Raw genomic sequence first — 18,408 nt, forward strand, 5'->3', positions numbered from 1 at the left:
CAGCAAAAGCCCTCTCTCCCCTAGTCTTTAATCTGTACCTGGGAACATCTAAAAGCATCAGGTCTGCTGACCTCAAAGATCTCCTGGGGCGGTAAATGCTAAGAAGCTCTGCCAGGTAAGGAGGTGCAGTACCGTTAAGAACCTTAAAAACCAGCAGTAAAATTTTAAAATCAATCCTAAAAGCAACTGGGAGCCAGTGGAGAGAGCAGAGGACCGGAGTGATGTGGTCTCTCTTTTTGGAACCGGTCAGCATGCGAGCAGCAGCGTTCTGCACCAGTTGGAGGCGATGCAGACAGGAACGATCTAAACCAGCATAAAGGGAGTTACAGTAGTCCAGCCGTGATGTAATAAAAGCATGGACCACCCTTTCTAGATTGTTCCTGCACAGGTAGGACTTGACTTTAGCTAAAATCCGTAGATGATAAAAAGATCCCTTGACTACGGAGCTGATTTGTTTATCAAATTTAAAAGCACTGTCAAAAGTAACACCGAGGCTCTTAATGGAGGAAGTACATTTGGAAGTTAGGGGTTCCATATTTGTGGTTTTAGTCTGCATCATGAATTTTGGTCCTCTCCTCCTATGATCCGCAGTAAAACACATTATTACTTCCTGCACCCTGCTGTGTGCTGGACAATTAATTAATTAATTTATTTATTTATTTATTTATTATCATTCAGTATGTTCATTGAAAAAACTAACTTTTCTTCACCATCTGGTCAAACAGACTTATAAAGTTATCATAAAATGGGAGAATTATTTGTCTATTTCATTTGCTTTAGTTTTGGTGTTACAGTAGTGCAGTAGCAGCAGTGTCGATGAGGCACCGATGCCTTCATTTTTAACTTAACTTTACAGTGTGTAAATTAAACTCTGTGGTTGTTTATGTTACGTCAAACACACAACACAACAGTTGCTCAGCATTTGTCCACTTTGCAGCCTCAGAGTGTACTGTGGTCTCAACACGTTTGCCTGTCACAGCAGCAACACTCTTGTAGAGGAACTGCACACATGCTGAGTGGAACTACTGACTGGCTTTTTCTTTTGCAGATGAGCTGTTTGATTTATTGACTTTGACTTTGATACAACAAATTTGTATCAAAGTGGCAAAAAAGCAGCTTCTTAAACATAATACAGTTAAACTTTAGCTCATGTGATGTTATCCACAGCCATATTTACATCACTCAACCTGGAAAAAAGGGGTGCACTGTACTGTATGAAATAAATAACTTTACTAGCACAGCCACAAGCCACAAGTAAGAGTTTAAAAAATTGGCGAATGATGTTGCTGTTACCCAGCAAACCAAGTTTGACCCCAATAACAAGGTTTGAAATATGAAAATCTTCATTTGTTTGTCTGCAGCAACAGAATTTATGCATTGTTATGAACTCCACTGGGGATAACTTGTGACTAAACTTTAAAAAGTGACCAGCAGATGGCAACAAACCTTAAAAGCATATGCATAGATTTATGCCTGAACTATCATCAGTACATGTTACACAGAAACAGAGTCGAAAAAAGATTCTGACATGTAAAAATAAAGGTTGCATAGCACTTTGACAATGTTCTGATGCTTCAGGTAGTACGTAGGATGTCCTTTGGCAGTAATATGTGACACATAGTGTGTAATATCATTAATAGCCAACAGCAATTGTGCAGCACTGCTATTCTTGCCTTCCTTCATCGCCTAACAGTGAAACTTAGAATTATTTTTCAAAATGTACGAAGTAGTTACAAAGCACAAAATGTCTTTCTAAATCTTTCATATCAGAACAACCTTCCTCAACAGTGAGCCTCTCCAATCATCTGATCAAATCAAGTGACAAACAGGATTTTGAAGTTGTAGCACATAAACCTGGAAATAGCCTTCAGTTGAATAAATCTGTTAAATATTAACCTTGTGCTAAAAATTATTTATACTTTGACGGTTGGCATGTTCTTATATATTGTCTACTTGTTTTAGTTTCCCTGGTCACATGGCCTTTAATTCCCGTACACGTGATATGTGGAATTTAATGCTTCTGTTTGCTATGGAAAGGAAATCAGGTGGCCACTGTCCACCCACAATTTACAATTCCTTTAAGGGATGTAGGGCTGGGTATCGTCACTGATTTCTATTGCTGATTCAATTCTGATTCACAAGGTCTCGATTTGATTCAATTCCGTTTTGACTCAGAAATACTATAATTATGATCATTTATCAGTACATATCCTTATTTTTATATCTATGTAGGCTATAAAAACAAAGCTGACACTTGTGAGACTTCATCAGAGGTGTAAGTATCACAGCAGATGCCTTCATGTCAAAGTCATTGAGGATAAAACACAGAAAAATATAAGGGAGATTTTCCTCACCTGGCTTTTTATAGTACCGCCTTAAAAATATTCTGCAGTAGATCAAAAATGGAAGAAAACCATGAATCAACATAGGAAAATTCCCCAATTCTGCTGAAGTGAACTAGAGCAAAGTTACAGAGGTTTTATTAGAGACACAGGTAAGTGTTTTGCAATTTGGCGTCATTTGTAAAAACTGAAATTTCACTGTACACGATGGTGACTGGTGTGTAATAAGCAAGCAAATAATACAGAAAATAGAGATTTTTGACTCTTGAAGTACACTGAGAGAGAGCAGTGCAGGAAGTGTAATTTTTATCGTGGTGGCAGCAAAACTGCCAAAGTGAGAGGGAATTCATGACGATGTTTATCAAACCCTAACTGACAAAAAAGCACAAAAAGTATGACATATGCCACAGGATTAGAAGATTATTGGTCTATCTTCTTTCCATGATGTGTCAACAGACTAAACTTTGATTGTAAGAGGAAGAGGAACAGCAGGATAAGTTGTGATCAGTGATACTGACTGACTGACTGTGTCCTGGTGCTGTAGTGCTTTCTTTGTTTTGCTGTTTTTTTAATACATTGAACAATACATTACTAAATATTTCAAATTAAATGTTAAGATTTAAGAGTATAATTACAAACAACTCATGAAATTGAAATCATAACTTTGTTTTGAAAGATAAAATATTTATTGTGATATATATATATATTTATTTATAGTTTATATATTTTATTCTGACTTGTAGGTAATGACTGCAGTGATGATTAAGAACCCATATCAGGCCCTGAGTATGCTGGGCTAGGTATAGATTACATTATATTAAAAATTAAGTAAACATCCATCCATTTTCTGCTGCTTGTCCTTATTACATAAACATTACATATTAAATTTAAAAATATTTCATTTCAGGTAGGCCATTGATGGGGAGAATAGAGCTTCAATCTTGTTATTGAAGAAAGACAACAAGAGGAAAAAATTCTCCAGTGCAGTTTGTGAAAACGGTTGTGTTATCAATCAGCCTCATGTTTTTTCATGTAATAGTGAAAAATAAATATTATAACAATGCTAACATGTTAAATTATGGTGGTCTATATGGCCCCAAATCTAATGTGTAAACGTGTATAAGTAATGCTACTGTAGGAACATGTATTTGCAAGAGGAACTATGAGTTAGAACTATTGAACACCACATGAGTCGTGCCCACTAATATTGCTTTGTTTTATTAACAGTCCATAAATGTCTGGAAACTATGGAGACCAGTTTCTGGACTTTTGGGAGAGGGATGTTGTCCCATTTTTGTTTACTATAGTATTATAGATTCAAAACTGTTCAATAATTTTGTTTGTTATAGTTTTCTTTTTATCTTGTACGAAATATTTTCCGTCGGTGGAAAGGGGCATGCTGTTTTCGTAGATGTAATATATATTTTTAGCATTGATTTATGGAGAAAAAGCATCTAAATGGGAGCATATGTTGCCCTAAAACCAACATATGCCTTTCAGTGTTGATGGTACTTTTCCAGATTTGCAAGTTGTCAAATCCATGCAACACTATACCGGCAAAGATGCAATTTTTAGAGCTGGAAGAGGTTCTGAGCCAATGCACTGGTTTCCATGACAGAAATGTGCCTGTTGTTAATCCAGTGCCACAGAAACTCCCTAAGATCATGGGTATGGCTTCATGGTATTTACTAATCATTACATTTTGTTTTAATTTGCATTTTACACATCATGCCAATATTTTCAGAGTTATGGTTGTATCACAGTATTACTCAGTGTGTTTGTTTTGTATGACCTTGAATCATATTTGACTTGTCGGTGATGGTGGATGACTGTAACTGTATCTGTTGGGTAGATAGCTTGGACTGGGAGGACTGTAAGGTGCTAGTTCAGATTTGCCGCTACCACTCCTCGGAGTGTCAGCCAGAACACACCGCTCAAGGCCCTTGAGTGGTGTGAAGACACCGAGGATAGTGCAGACTCTTGTATTGATTTTTCACAGGTGGGAGTGACAGTGGTATTGTCATAGGAGCAGGTTAGTATACAGGTTTAGGTGTGTGTTTGTGTGTGTGGGACACAGGTGGGAAATAAACTAACATCCCCTTTAATACGTGAGGCGTGGCCATATTACCCACGTCTCACATATAGACTCACTGAGAAAACTAACACGGTACACGGTTATACCCAACCACATGACAGGAGAGTTAGCTTAGCTTAGTTTAGCACCCATTAGCTGCACGGAAACATAGTCATTTCCCCACTGAACTCAGGCACAGTCCCAAAAACATCTTATTATCACTTATACTCGCACATCACAAACTTACTTTGCTCATTAACGCACACTTCTCAAGGAATGACCAACTCCCTGCAGGTATCTGGAGCAGAAAAGCTCAAGTGCCTTGACTAAGTTCCATTGTCTCTCTCATACGAAGCGGTGGGGTGACCGCGAAGCTCTGCAAAGACCCTCTCTGGCCCTGAATGACGCAGGCGACTGTTGACGTCCTGGACAAGCAGGCGGGTGACTGTGAATGTGCCCTGTACTTGTTCTGTTTCTTGAGTCACTGTTCAGTCATACGTTATCAGTGCTGTATCACTTCCTGTCATCTGGAGTGTACTTAAAAACATCTGTCTTTTGCTCTGTGTCTTTAAAGCTTGGCCGGTCAGCATGGCGTCACTAGGATTGCATGAATTCTTTTGAAATGTCACCAAATATGTTGCTGTGATGTGAGGCCTGAATGAGCGTCCAAACAGCTCAGTTGATTCTGCTGAATGATGAGTGTTCATGGTATGAGCAGAAAGAAATGCTGTCATTCTCTCCACTTCCTCATATTTCAGAAAAAAAAGATTCTAATATTTCAGAAATGCCAAGCCAAAGAACCCCAGAACATTTAACTATATTCACAATCTTAGTTTATGTTACTTGTTTGTTCAAGTAAAATTGAATTCATTTCCAAAGTCAGTTTGTCCTGTGACACAAATGGGTTTGTGTGTGATATTTCAGAGCTATTCAACAATCAGCAGTTTAGTGACATAGAAATAAAAAACTAAAATCTTAAACCTTAAACCAAACGTATGATTGCTTTGATCTGTATACATAAGGCCTGATTATGACCACTTCTTCTGCTTCTATTTTGATGGTATCTTCTCCCCCCCCCCCCCCCCCCCCCCCACACACACACACTTTTTTTCCTTACTGTTGAAGACACAGTTTGAAGGATGAGAAGAGGAAACAGAGGTTGTTTCTCCCCACAGACATTACGTTATCGTAGCTTCATGCACAGCATTGTGCTGCTGCTCTGGGTCTGTCTCCACTGTAAGTAAACCTTTTGCTTCCAGATGTTTGTGATGTGTTGTATTTGTTGCCTCATGAGCTCTGGGTGAGTTCAGAAGACGGAAGATAGCTGCAGCTTTGCCATTTTAGAGTATTGTTGTGCTAAAGTATTTATTATTGTTCTCGTTGCTACTAATCAACAATTACCTTTAACAGACATTTTGGAGTCAGCAGTTGAATTTGCTTATCTGAGAAACAGCTTCTGACATTTAATTTCTTTTTTAATCATTTGCTATTATATGAAAATTACAAAATTCTGAATTCATGTTTGTCCACAGAAAAGCATCAACCCAAAAACATTTCATGGAGCCATAATGAAATATTTTTACTATGTTCAGACTTTTGTTGTGGCAAGTCAGTCGTATCAGTGATGTCATTTATGTGAAATGATGTTCTCATTCTGTAAAGAGACCTTTTTTTCTGATTTGGTTGTTTTATAATTAGTTGTTTGTATGTTTTTCAGATGTGGCGTCCAGTGGAAAACACATCATTCATAGAAAAGTTGGAGAGACTGTGGAGCTTTCATCAGGCTTACCAACTGAAGGTGTGACTGCAGCAGCGTGGAAATATGGAGGAATAACAGTTGCAGGGAAATATGTGGGTGTTCCTAAAAAATCTAAATTTAAGGACAGATCAGAACTGAACCTCACAGACTTTACTTTGACAGTGAGAAAACTGACTCTTCAAGATTCTGGTGATTTCATTTTTGTCTCAGAGGTGAATTATGAGCACAGACCTGCAGTCACCATCACTCTGCAAGTTCATGGTAAGAGACTTTGTTTTTTCTTTGTTTTCTTTGTTTTTTCTTTGTTTTTAGACAATATATACACACAGTATAATGAGGGGAAAGGAAACAGGTGGGAGCACATCCAGGGCTAATTATAGATGACGAAACAGAGGAAGTAGAACTAGACACAAGACACTAAAATAAAACAGGAAGAAACAGAAACACCAGAAACGAGAGAAAGGCAAAGAAACTTGGAAAGACGACACATCAGTAACATCAGACAGGCATGATAAATATAACAAAACCAAGATACCTGGGCTTACCTAGAATATAACCAGAGAAAAAAAACCTAACTGGTTCCAGGCAACAATACATCATCAGGGAGCAGGATGGAGAGACCAATGTCACCTGCACAGTTTCCAATTATGTCAGTGAGAAGTCTGCATTTCAAACAGCAAAGTGCAGCAAAGATCATTCACACAGAAAAGAAACAGGTATGTGGAGAGTGTCTGAGGTTGTGAATACATGTAACTGCTCTGTTTATATAATTTATTATTACTGTTTGTGATTTCAGAGGACAGCTTATCTTCTTCTCTTCTCATGTTCATTGCTGGGCTGTTTACTGGAGTATTGATCACTGCTCTGTTGCTCTTTCTGCTTTACTGCATAAAGTCAAAGGGTAAGAGCTTTTGCTATTACTATTAAAAATGTTCTCTTAATTTCCTAATCTTACAATACTTTCTCTTTTTCTACAGGTCTATGTCGCAAAAGGTGAGTGAAACTCATCAGAAGCAGTAATATATAAAAATACTTTTATTCTGGTGCTAATAACATATTAAAATTATTTCAGGCTCACACAGTCTGAAACGATCAATCAGGAAGAAAATCAAGAACATGTGTACACAGCGCTTTCCCACGGTCAGGTCTAACGCTGTTTATGTGCTATCATCAGTCATAGTGTACTGTTTAAAAATGATCAAATGTTAGATCATTTATAAATGCTAATTATTGTGACTGAACCTCATTGTTATTAACTTGCAGGTGATCTTTGTGTTTATGAGACAATGAGACCTCTGAAGATGGTGGACCAGGTACAGTATGACAATGATGAGCCATGAAAGGAAATTTCAAGTAAATCAATTCATTTAAAATGTTTTTAATTTCAGGTAGATTACAAACACAGTAACATCAAATCAGACATGAGGTACTGCAGTACTGCACATCATCATTGTTACTTTAGCATCCTTGATCACTTTGGTGCAAGTCTGACATCAGAAAAGTCATAAGGCAATTCTCAAATCAGTAACACATTTTCCACACCTACATTAGACTTTCCCATTGTTTTTGTGCACACAGCTGTTGTTTCTGCACTTACTTCACTGGTAAAGGTATCTGTTATCATGCTGATGCAATTCTCATCTAAATCTGAAACCTCATCAAAATATTCCGTCCTTTTGTCAGTCACAACTCACTTTCCTGAATACTATCCAGTATTGCATCAATGTTTCAATCAAATTACTTCATACTTTTTAGAAATATGTATAAAAGAGTAAATACAATACATTTTACATTTAACAGACAGAAATACAAACTTGTGTCACAGCTGCAGTCTTGCCTGGAGATTTTCATTGACATAAAAATAAATATGCCATGCTGTCATCAGTCTGCCCCATTTTAACATTCAAGAGTTAAACATTTACGTATTCTGCTGGGCTGTTGATTTTCCAGGAGAGTTATTTTATTATTTTTCATCATATACACCAAGACAACAGCTTCCTTGCTTTCTTACATTTTATCGTGTTTGTTTATAAGTTTGTTTTTTCTAATTCACAGAAATTGAAGCCAAAACTAGTCGCAGAAAGCAAAAAGCAGAACCATGACAGCAGGACATAGAAGATGATGAATCATGGCAATCTGTTTGTCTAAAGGAGCCACGTACAGCAGGAAAGGATGAAGGGGAAAATTTAGCCATGTTGGACAGTGATTCAAACTGTTATTTGTTTTATGTTGTTTTGTTTTTAATTTTTTAAAGAAATCTTGGATTTTCCAAAATTTGATGTGTAACTACTTTTCAGATCTGTTTTTGAAACAAAAAGTGTAAAATAACCTTTGTTGATTAATTCTATGGTTTGCCACTTTTTTCTTTCAAAATGCTGCAACTTAGGCAATCATAAAGACTGTTGTCCCTACAAACAATCAGTTGTGTACTCTACAGAGAGGAATTTTCTTTGATATTGGGCCACTGCTGTGTTGCTTTGAACATGTACACTGCAGAAACTCAAAATCTTTTACCAATCTTGTAATCTTGAACCAAGTATATTTGTCTTATTACTAGTCAAAATACTTTTTTCGCCTATTTCAAGCAAAAATATCACGTATACTGTAAAGTGAAAAAAATCTGCCAATGGAACAAGTGGAAATTCTCTAGTTTCAAGATGCACTGTCTAAAAACAAGTTCCTATATCTCACTGAAACGTTACTCTTTAGATAATTGAGTCTTATTTTAAGTGTGATGAGATTATTTTGACTAGAAATAAGACATAAATACTTGGTTCAACATTACAAGATTGGTAGAAGATTTAGTGTTTTTGCTGTGTATTTGGGGGCGGCGGGGGGGGGGGGGGGGGGTTAAAAATTGTTCTTTATTTGTTTAATAAATAATTTTTAAAAACTTTCCTTGTTTAAACATACACCATGGGATGGTCATTCTTTACTTGTGAAAAATACATAAAATATACATATATCATGTGAGGTCCTGTCTCCATGTACTTCTACAAGTAATCACTGGACAGCTGAACAGGTTTATAAACAATATGATTATAGTCCATTTTTCTTATACATACAGTGGGGCAAAAAAGTATTTAGTCAGCCACCGATTGTGCAAGTTCCCCCACTTAAAATGATGACAGAGGTCAGTAATTTGCACCAGAGGTACACTTCAACTGTGAGAGACAGAATGTGAAAAAAAAATCCATGAATTCACATGGTAGGATTTGTAAAGAATTTATTCGTAAATCAGGGTGGAAAATAAGTATTTGGTCAATAACAAAAATATAACTCAATACTTTGTAACATAACCTTTGTTGGCAATAACAGAGGTCAAATGTTTACTATAGGTCTTTACCAGGTTTGCACACACAGTAGCTGGTATTTTGGCCCATTCCTCCATGCAGATCTTCTCAAGAGCAGTGATGTTTTGGGGCTGTCGCCGAGCAACACAGACTTTCAACTCCCGCCACAGATTTTCTATGGGGTTGAGGTCTGGAGACTGGCTAGGCCACTCCAGGACTTTCAAATGCTTCTTACGGAGCCACTCCTTTGTTGCCCGGGCGGTGTGTTTTGGATCATTGTCATGTTGGAAGACCCAGCCTCGTTTCATCTTCAAAGTTCTCACTGATGGAAGGAGGTTTCGGCTCAAAATCTCACGATAATTGGCCCCATTCATTCTGTCCTTAACACGGATCAGTCGTCCTGTCCCCTTGGCAGAAAAACAGCCCCATAGCATGATGTTTCCACCCCCATGCTTCACAGTAGGTATGGTGTTCTTGGGATGCAACTCAGTATTCTTCTTCCTCCAAACACGACGAGTTGAGTTTATACCAAAAAGTTCTACTTTGGTTTCATCTGACCACATGACATTCTCCCAATCCTCTGCTGTATCATCCATGTGTTCTCTGGCAAACTTCAGACGGGCCTGGACATGCACTGGCTTCAGCAGCGGAACACATCTGGCACTGCGGGATTTGATTCCCTGCCGTTGTAGTGTGTTACTGATGGTGACCTTTGTTACTTTGGTCCCAGCTCTCTGCAGGTCATTCACCAGGTCCCCCCGTGTGGTTCTGGGATCTTTGCTCACCGTTCTCATGATCATTTTGACCCCACGGGATGAGATCTTGCGTGGAGCCCCAGATCGAGGGAGATTATCAGTGGTCTTGTATGTCTTCCATTTTCTGATGATTGCTCCCACAGTTGATTTTTTCACACCAAGCTGCTTGCCTATTGTAGATTCACTCTTCCCAGTCTGGTGCAGGTCTATAATTCTTTTCCTGGTGTCCTTCGAAAGCTCTTTGGTCTTGGCCATGGCGGAGTTTGGAGTCTGACTGGTTGAGGCTGTGGACAGGTGTCTTTTATACAGATGATGAGGTCAAACAGGTGCCATTCATACAGGTAACGAGTGGGGGACAGAAAAGCTTCTTACAGAAGACGTTACAGGTCTGTGAGAGCCAGGGATTTTCCTTGTTTGAGGTGACCAAATACTTATTTTCCACCCTGATTTACGAATAAATTCTTTACAAATCCTACCATGTGAATTCATGGATTTTTTTTTCACATTCTGTCTCTCACAGTTGAAGTGTACCTCTGGTGCAAATTACTGACCTCTGTCATCATTTTAAGTGGGGGAACTTGCACAATCGGTGGCTGACTAAATACTTTTTTGCCCCACTGTATTTTTGACCTGGGGGTAGAATTGATTGTGAACTGAAAGGGAAAGTCCTTATGAACTTGCAAATTAAAAAATGATGCATTTATGGTAACTCTTTTTCATTTTTATTTAAGAAGAGAATTTGTTTCACTGTGCAATGGCCGAGTCTGTTTCTTTTCTTGGAGATAATTTCTCCTGCCTTAAAGAAAATCCTCTCACATTGAACAAACGATGCTGGAGTGCACAGAAACTGGTAGAGATGCAGGATTACAGTCTTTCTGGGTCCCACAGACGATCACCTAAAAAGAATAAACAAATCAAATTGCTGCACATTTTGTAGAATAACATTTTAAGATTATTTAAAATTGTAAAAGTCAAATGGAAGTGTTTCTAAAGTGATATAACGATATTTATATTATCAAAAGCAGATTTTTGACATTTATAGTTTTTCGCATTTTCAGATAAAATAAACACACAAAACAAAAACAAATAACAACAACTGAAAGCTGGCAAACTCACTGAATTGACCAAAATCAACTCAAAATACGACACAACATTCTGTGTTCTGTGACAGAAGCTCCTCTCTAACTCGATGGCTCCATATCTCTCAATAGAATGATCAGTAGTTCATTATCTCTCACCATCAAAACACTTCACAGATTCCGCAAATGATTCACTTCCTTTTAAACCACTGAATCACTTACGTTCTAAATGAAGCTTCGGAAATCACTGATCATGTAACTCTGGCCAAACAAATCACGCCTTGACACAGAGATTTTGGACCAGTTTGTTGATTTTTTTTGACACACACACACAGCTTCAAGCGGGCCATCACTAGTTTTTAGTATGATGTCCTTCATCCTGTCTCTTGTAACTCCATGTGATTGCATTCCTTTCCTCCCTCCTCCTGTGTTTAATTTCTGTTTCAATGAGTTGGGTTTTGGTTTTAGTCTAAATAAAAAGATCATATTTTGTTATTTTAGTCTGCATCCTGCATATGGCTGCTTACCCTATGATGCAAATATAATCTAGATTAAGACACTCAACTTTCATCTTTAAGTCCTCTACTTTATGCTGTACAGTTTCAGGTGTTACTTTTCACAGGCCACATGTAGAAGCCATCTGCCAGTATCTACTAGAAATGCTGTCAAAACTAACATGAGTAAATGGTCTCAGGTAGGGAACAGAACATGTGTGTTTCTTAGCATCATGTGTCGAATGTCTTTAAAAAAAAATAAGGAAACGGGACAAGTCGAGAATACAGAAGTGGCAGGACTAAAAGAACTATGAAGTAGACAAACTTTCACTTTATTTCTAAAGCATTTTAAAAATAACATAACAGTTAACCAAAGTGCTGTACAAAAAGAAAAATAAATCAAAATTGATGGGATTATTAATGCAGAAATCAAAAATCCACCCTAAAAAAAGAAAGATCAAAGCTAAACAAGAATAAATGTAGTAAAAGGATAGAAAAGTAGACAAGAGCTGCACCGAAGTATCTCAACCATCCAAAGAAGAGCTTTGAATTTCATTCAAGAAGCGTGGAGAGTTTTTCCTGCAGACTCATATGACTAAAGGTTTGCACAAGGATTCAGTCTGTGTACTGTGTATTGAGGCTGGAGGTAATTGTAATACCTAAGCTTAACTCCTGTAGACCCTTGTTTCTGTATTTTATCATAAAAATCTCTCTGTCTCTTCTGTGTTCATTACAATCCAACACCACAAGCTGCACATTTAAACTTTCTTGTCATTATCTCTTTAAAGTTTTTCAGTAGTTTAATTTGAAGGTTAATGGTTGAATTTAAATCGCAAGCTATTCCTAACCTAGAGAGTATGACTCCTTTTCTATTTTTATCAACTGTCGGATCTGTTAACCAAACATGTCCAACCATAAAACCACTGCCAGCATCACTAACCCGAAATATTGTTACATTTTTCTCGTTGCTCATTAATTACAATGATGTTAGTCTGCTGTGTGAGCATCACAGAGCTATCTGATTGACACATAGCATCATGACTTTTATGTTAATGCTTGTGTGTTTACAAATAAACCCATTGCTCCGACTTTCATGAGAAATAAAGTTGTAGCTAACCACAGATGACAGGGACAGACAGAGAGTACTTTTTTCTAAGTTACAAGTAAAGTAAGGGATTACAATTGCAAAAAAAGGTATTTAAAGCCTCCATATGTGCTGCCAGAGCAGCCCGTTCTGCCTCTATCTTTAGCCTGGCCAAAGATGTGGTTGAAGACACAGCAGAGGAGGTCTGGCTGCTTCGATGTGTCTTACTGTATCTGGATAACATCATTGAGGCAGTGTCTGCAGGCTCAACTTCATCAACAATTATTCTTGCCACAGCTGCTTGCCTTTCCACTCTTTTCAACCATATCTCTACTTTCTCAAAAAAAAAAAAAAAACTCAAATAGCTAGCTTTTGGCTCATACCACTGTGTCTGAACATGAAGAAGTTCTGACTCAGTCATGTGGTTTTTAATTGCATCTTTGTTTTTACAAAACTCAATATACATTTTTGAAAAGTCCGTGGCTAATTTAACAGACACTTCTTTAACATTGCCATCATCCTCCATAAGTTTCTCAATCTCTTTAATCTTTGTCACTTTTAGCTGCTGAAGCTTTTCCTCTTGTGCCTTAAAGGTATGCTTTGAAATTATCTTTTCCAGCTGCTCCATATTAATTGCACTGCCACAAACTCTTCAATGCAATTAATCCTTTATGCAAGTTATGCACCAGTTGAGGCAGAAGTTTGTGGTGTAAATGTTGAAGAGGAACAGTTCTGAGTTCTCCAGCTTGTCCTTCAGAACTGTGGGAAGAATGGTGTTAAAGGCACTGGAGAACTCAAAGAACATGATTCTCACAGTGCTCCCAGCGGTCTCCAGGTGAGAGAGGGAACAATGTAGGAGGTGAATGATGGTATCATCCACTCCAATGCCAGGTTGGTAGGCAAACTGAAGTGGGTCCAGTGAAGAGCTCACCAGGCCAAGAATGTCCTGTAACTTGAGATGCGTACATGTGATATGTGGATTTCAATGCTTCTGTTTGCTATGAAAAGGAAATCAGGTGGCCACTGTCCACCCACAATTTACAGGAAATTCTACAAATTCCTTTAAGCGTTTTAGTCAGACTTTTTTCAAGCTTACACACAAAGATGTCTTCATCAAAGTTTTGCTCAAAGCAGGGTCACCACCAGAATTTTTTTATAGGGGTTGCCATATGAGGACCACCAAAAAATATTGGTGTGGCACTATAAAAAAAGAAACTTCCAGTTTTATTATGCTGTTTTTAAATACAGATTACTAAGTATAGAAAAAAGGGGAGAAAGAAAGAGGAACAGCAGGATACGTTATGATCAATGATACTGACTGACACCTTCTTGCCTTATTTCCTCTGCTGTCAGCTAAAGGTGCTGCAGTGCTTATGTTGCTTTTCTGTTGTTAATATATTGAACAATACATGACTAAATATTCCGAATCAAATTTTAAGATTTAAGAGTATAATTACAAAAAACTAATGAAATTGAAATCATAAAATAAATTATATATATATATATATATATATATATATATATATATATATATATATATATATTGTATTTAGAGTTTATATATTTCATCAATATTTTATTATTTGTATTATTAAACCATCATATCCCTTTCAGTGTTGATGGTACAGATTTGCAAGCTGTCAAATCCATGCAACACTGTACCAGCAAAGATGCAATTTTTGGAACTGAGCTGGAAGAGGTCCTGAGCCAATGCACTGGTTTCCATGACAGAATTGTGTCTGTTGTTAATCCAGTGCCACCTAAACTCCCTAAGATCATGGGTATGGCTTCATGGTATTTACTAATCATTACATTTAGTTTTTAATTGCATTTAACACAGCATGCCAATATTTTCAGAGTTAAGGTTGTAACACAGGTCTTGTAATATCGATATTATTGCTTTGATGGGAATTTTATTGTAAAATAAATGAGCATAAACTTTCAAATTAATCAGGGTTGTAGAGATTTCTTTCAAATTGTTTTTCAGGGTGTGTCCATGAATGTGTCCTGTACTTGTTCTGTTTCTTGACTCACTGTTCAGTCATACGTTATCAGTGCTGTATCACTTCCTGTCATCTGGAGTGTACTTAAAAATGTCTGTCTTTTGCTCTGTGTCTTTAAAGCTTGGCTGGTCAGCATGGCGTCACTAGGATTGCATGACTTCTTTTGAAATGTCACCAAATATGTTGCTGTGATGTGTCAGGGTTTCCTAAAAGGCCTGAATGAGCGTCCAAACAGCTCAGTTGATTCTGCTGAATGATGAGTGTTCATGGTATGAGCAGAAAGAAATGCTGTCATTCTGTCCACTTCCTCATATTTAGGAAAAAAGTTTCATAATATCTGAAAAATCCCAAGCCAAAGAACCCCAGAACATTTAACTATGTTCACAATCTTAGTTTATGTTGTCAGTGTGTTTGAGTTGCTTGTTTGTTCAAGTAAAATTGACTTTTTTTCCAAAGTCAGTTTGTTATGTGAAATAAATGGATTTGGACTAGTGCATGGACTAGTGGAGTCAGCTCATTAGGTCAGCAAAGTCATCCTTTTCCTCGAATGTAGTGTAGATGAAAAAAGAAAATGTGCACATTTTATTTATATACTATATAGAGCTATGAAGAAGCAGCACGAAGATACTGTAAACAGATTTGACAGTCCACTGAACAAAGTCTCGCTCTAGACCAAAACCATTTCCTTTAAAAACAGGACTGATCATGGTCTGCTCTTTTCAGCATCTGTGCATCTCAGTATTCATGTACAGTACATGCAGAGTGGTGACTGTGGTGAAAGTGACTTTACTCACCACAAACATGTCAGCTGTAGCCAGTGCTTGATGATTCCTCTTGTATGACAGAGCAAAACTGGGAAAGAAGAAACAGAGAAGAGGAAACAGAGGTTGTTCCTCTCCCCACAGAGATGGCTGCTGGACGACGTTATCGTAGCTTCGTGCACAGCATTGTGCTGCTGCTCTGGGTCTGTCTCCATAGTAAGTACACCTCTGCTTCCAGATGTTTGTGGCATGTGTTGTATTTGTTGCCTCATGAACTCTGGTACATAAGTGAGTTCAGAAGATAGCTGCAGCGTTGCCATTTTAGAGTATTGTTGTGCTAAAGTATTTATTATTATTCTAACTGCTACAAAAACAACAATTATCTATAGCAGACATGTTCTTTGAATTCTTGAGAAACAGCTTCTGACATTTTATTTATTTATTTTTATTCATTTGCTTTTCTATTTATATGAAAATTACAAAATTATGATTTTATGTTTGTCCACAGAAAAATATTTTTGCTATGCTTAAAGTTTTGTTGTGCCAAGGCAGTCATATCAGAAATGTCACTTATGTATGATGGTCTTCTCATTCTGTAAAAACATTTTTTTTTTTTGACTGATTTGATTGTTTTTACGTTAATTATCACACTTTGACGATACAGTTTCAGGCAATTTAGACCCACTAACATGTTGAAACTTTCATTTTTTGTATGTTTTTCAGATTATTCTTGCCACAGCTGCTTGTTTTTGAGACTTCCAGTGGAAAACATGTCATTCACACAATAGTTGGTGAGACTGTGGAGTTTTCGTCAGGCTTACCAACTCTACGTGTGACTGAAGCAATGTGGAAATATGGGGGAATAAAAATTGCAGACAAAGATGTGGGTGTTTTTGAAAAATCTCCATTTAAGGACAGATCAGAGCTGAACCCTGAAGACTTTACTTTAACAGTGAGAAAACTGACTCTTCAAGATTCTGGTGATTTCACTTTTGTCTCAGAGGTGTTTTTGAAGCAAAGGCCTTCAGTCAGCATCACTCTGCAAGTTCATGGTAAGAGACTTTGTTTTTCTTTTAAAAAAGGTTCCTGATTACTGTTAATGAAAAGAAACCCTGTGAGCCTAAGAGCTTGTCTTTCTCCTTTAGAAAAAGAGAAGTAATCTTACAAGCAGCTTTACTGCTGGGAACTTAAAGAATAAACTTCATTAAAGGCAGGAGCTAATAACCTGAAAAACAGGTACTTACAAGAGAAGCACACAGGAGGATGGACTCATAACTCGAGGAAGAACACAGCAAAGTGGAAGAAAATTAATATTGGCAATATATACACACAGTATAATGAGGGGAAAGGAAACATGCGGGAGCACATCCAGGGCTAATTATAGATAACGAAACAGAGGAATTAGAACTAGACACAAGACACTAAAATAAAACAGGAAGAAACAGAAACACCAGAAACGAGAGAAAGGCAAACAAACGTGGAAAGAGGACACATCAGAAACATTAGACAGACATGATAAATATAATAAAACCAGTATACCTGGACTTACCTAGAATTTAACCAGAGAAGAAAAACTTACAAAACCCTACAATATTAAGCACATTGAGGCGACTGTTGTTGTTTGCAGCTATATAAGTAAAACTGAATTAAATTAAGTATAAACAGACTGGAGGAGATAATAGTGACACAGGAAGAACAGGAATCAGTAAACTCGCAACTCTCAGTCCATGACCCAGCGAGCATGACAACATGACACAGTAGTGAACAATACTCATTTGCACTTAATGATGTTGGTTATTGTTAACTGGCCTAAATTTACATAATGCATTTGCTGAACTCTGCACAAACATCTACTTTAATCAGTGATTCCAAAGGTCACCTGACACGCTTTCTGTCTCCTGTTTTCTCATTAGAGCCCATAACTAAACAGCCTGACATAAAAATCAGTTCTACCTGGATTCCCTCAAATGAATCATGTAAAGTTCTGCTGGAGTGCAGCACAACTGCTGATGTCAGCTACAAGTGGATTGTGGGAAACCAAACACTAACTGGTCCCAGGCAACAATACATCATCAGGGAGCAGGATGGAGAGACCAATGTCACCTGCATAGTTTCCAATTATGTCAGTGAGAAGTCTGCATTTCAAACAGTGAAGTGCAGCAAAGATCATTCACACAGAAAAGAAACAGGTATGTGGAGAGTGACTGAGGTTGTGAATACATGTAACTGCTCTGTTTATATAATTTATTATTACTGTTTGTGATTTCAGAGGACAGCTGTTCTTCTTCTCTTCTCATGTTCATTGTTGGGCTGTTTACTGGAGTATTGATAACTGTACTGTTGCTCTTTCTGCTTTACTGCATAAAGTCAAAGGGTAAGAGCTTTTGTTAATGCTACTATTAAAAATGTTCTCCTAATCTCCTAATCTCATAATACTTTCTTTTTCTACAGGTCTATGTCGCAAAAGGTGAGTGAAACTCATCAGCTGCAGTAATATATAAAAATATTTTTATTCTAGTAGTAATAACATATTTTAATTGTTTCAGACTCACACAGTCTGAAACAATCAACCAGGAAGAAAATCAACAACATGTGTACTCTGCTCTTTCCCACGGTCAGGTCTAACTCTGTTTACGTGCTTTCATCAGTTATATTATACTGTTAAAAATTATTAAATGTTAGATCATTTATCAATGCTAATTATTGTGACTGAATCTCCACTGTTATTAACTTTCAGGTGACCGTTGTGTTTATGAGACAATGA

At 37.4% G+C, this 18,408-nt stretch overlaps 1 protein-coding gene and 1 long non-coding RNA gene across 3 annotated transcripts in view; both read left to right on the forward strand.

Moving 5' to 3' along the window:
• The first annotated feature begins 5,602 nt into the window (after positions 1-5,602).
• Positions 5,603-8,996, forward strand: LOC146522311 (uncharacterized). Of its 2 annotated transcripts, XR_014873042.1 has the most exons (5): positions 5,603-6,891; positions 6,972-7,076; positions 7,153-7,168; positions 7,248-7,315; positions 7,439-8,996. It is a non-coding gene; the product is annotated as an uncharacterized LOC146522311 (long non-coding RNA). The 2 variants fall into 2 exon arrangements; XR_014873043.1 differs by having other exon boundaries at positions 5,603-7,076.
• A 4,654-nt stretch (positions 8,997-13,650) lies between these two features.
• Positions 13,651-18,408, forward strand: part of LOC146522312 (uncharacterized) — an 88,097-nt gene continuing 83,339 nt past the window's right edge. Inside the window, exons 1-4 of the mRNA XM_085154133.1 lie at positions 13,651-13,715; positions 16,368-16,696; positions 17,558-17,833; positions 17,914-18,018. Of these exons, the coding sequence (XP_085010259.1) occupies positions 13,651-13,715; positions 16,368-16,696; positions 17,558-17,833; positions 17,914-18,018 (775 nt within the window). The remainder of the gene's footprint in view (positions 13,716-16,367; positions 16,697-17,557; positions 17,834-17,913; positions 18,019-18,408) is intronic.

The sequence above is a fragment of the Neolamprologus multifasciatus genome, chromosome 3 (genome assembly GCF_963576455.1).
Source record: "Neolamprologus multifasciatus chromosome 3, fNeoMul1.2, whole genome shotgun sequence".
In the NCBI taxonomy this organism is placed as follows: domain Eukaryota; kingdom Metazoa; phylum Chordata; class Actinopteri; order Cichliformes; family Cichlidae; genus Neolamprologus; species Neolamprologus multifasciatus.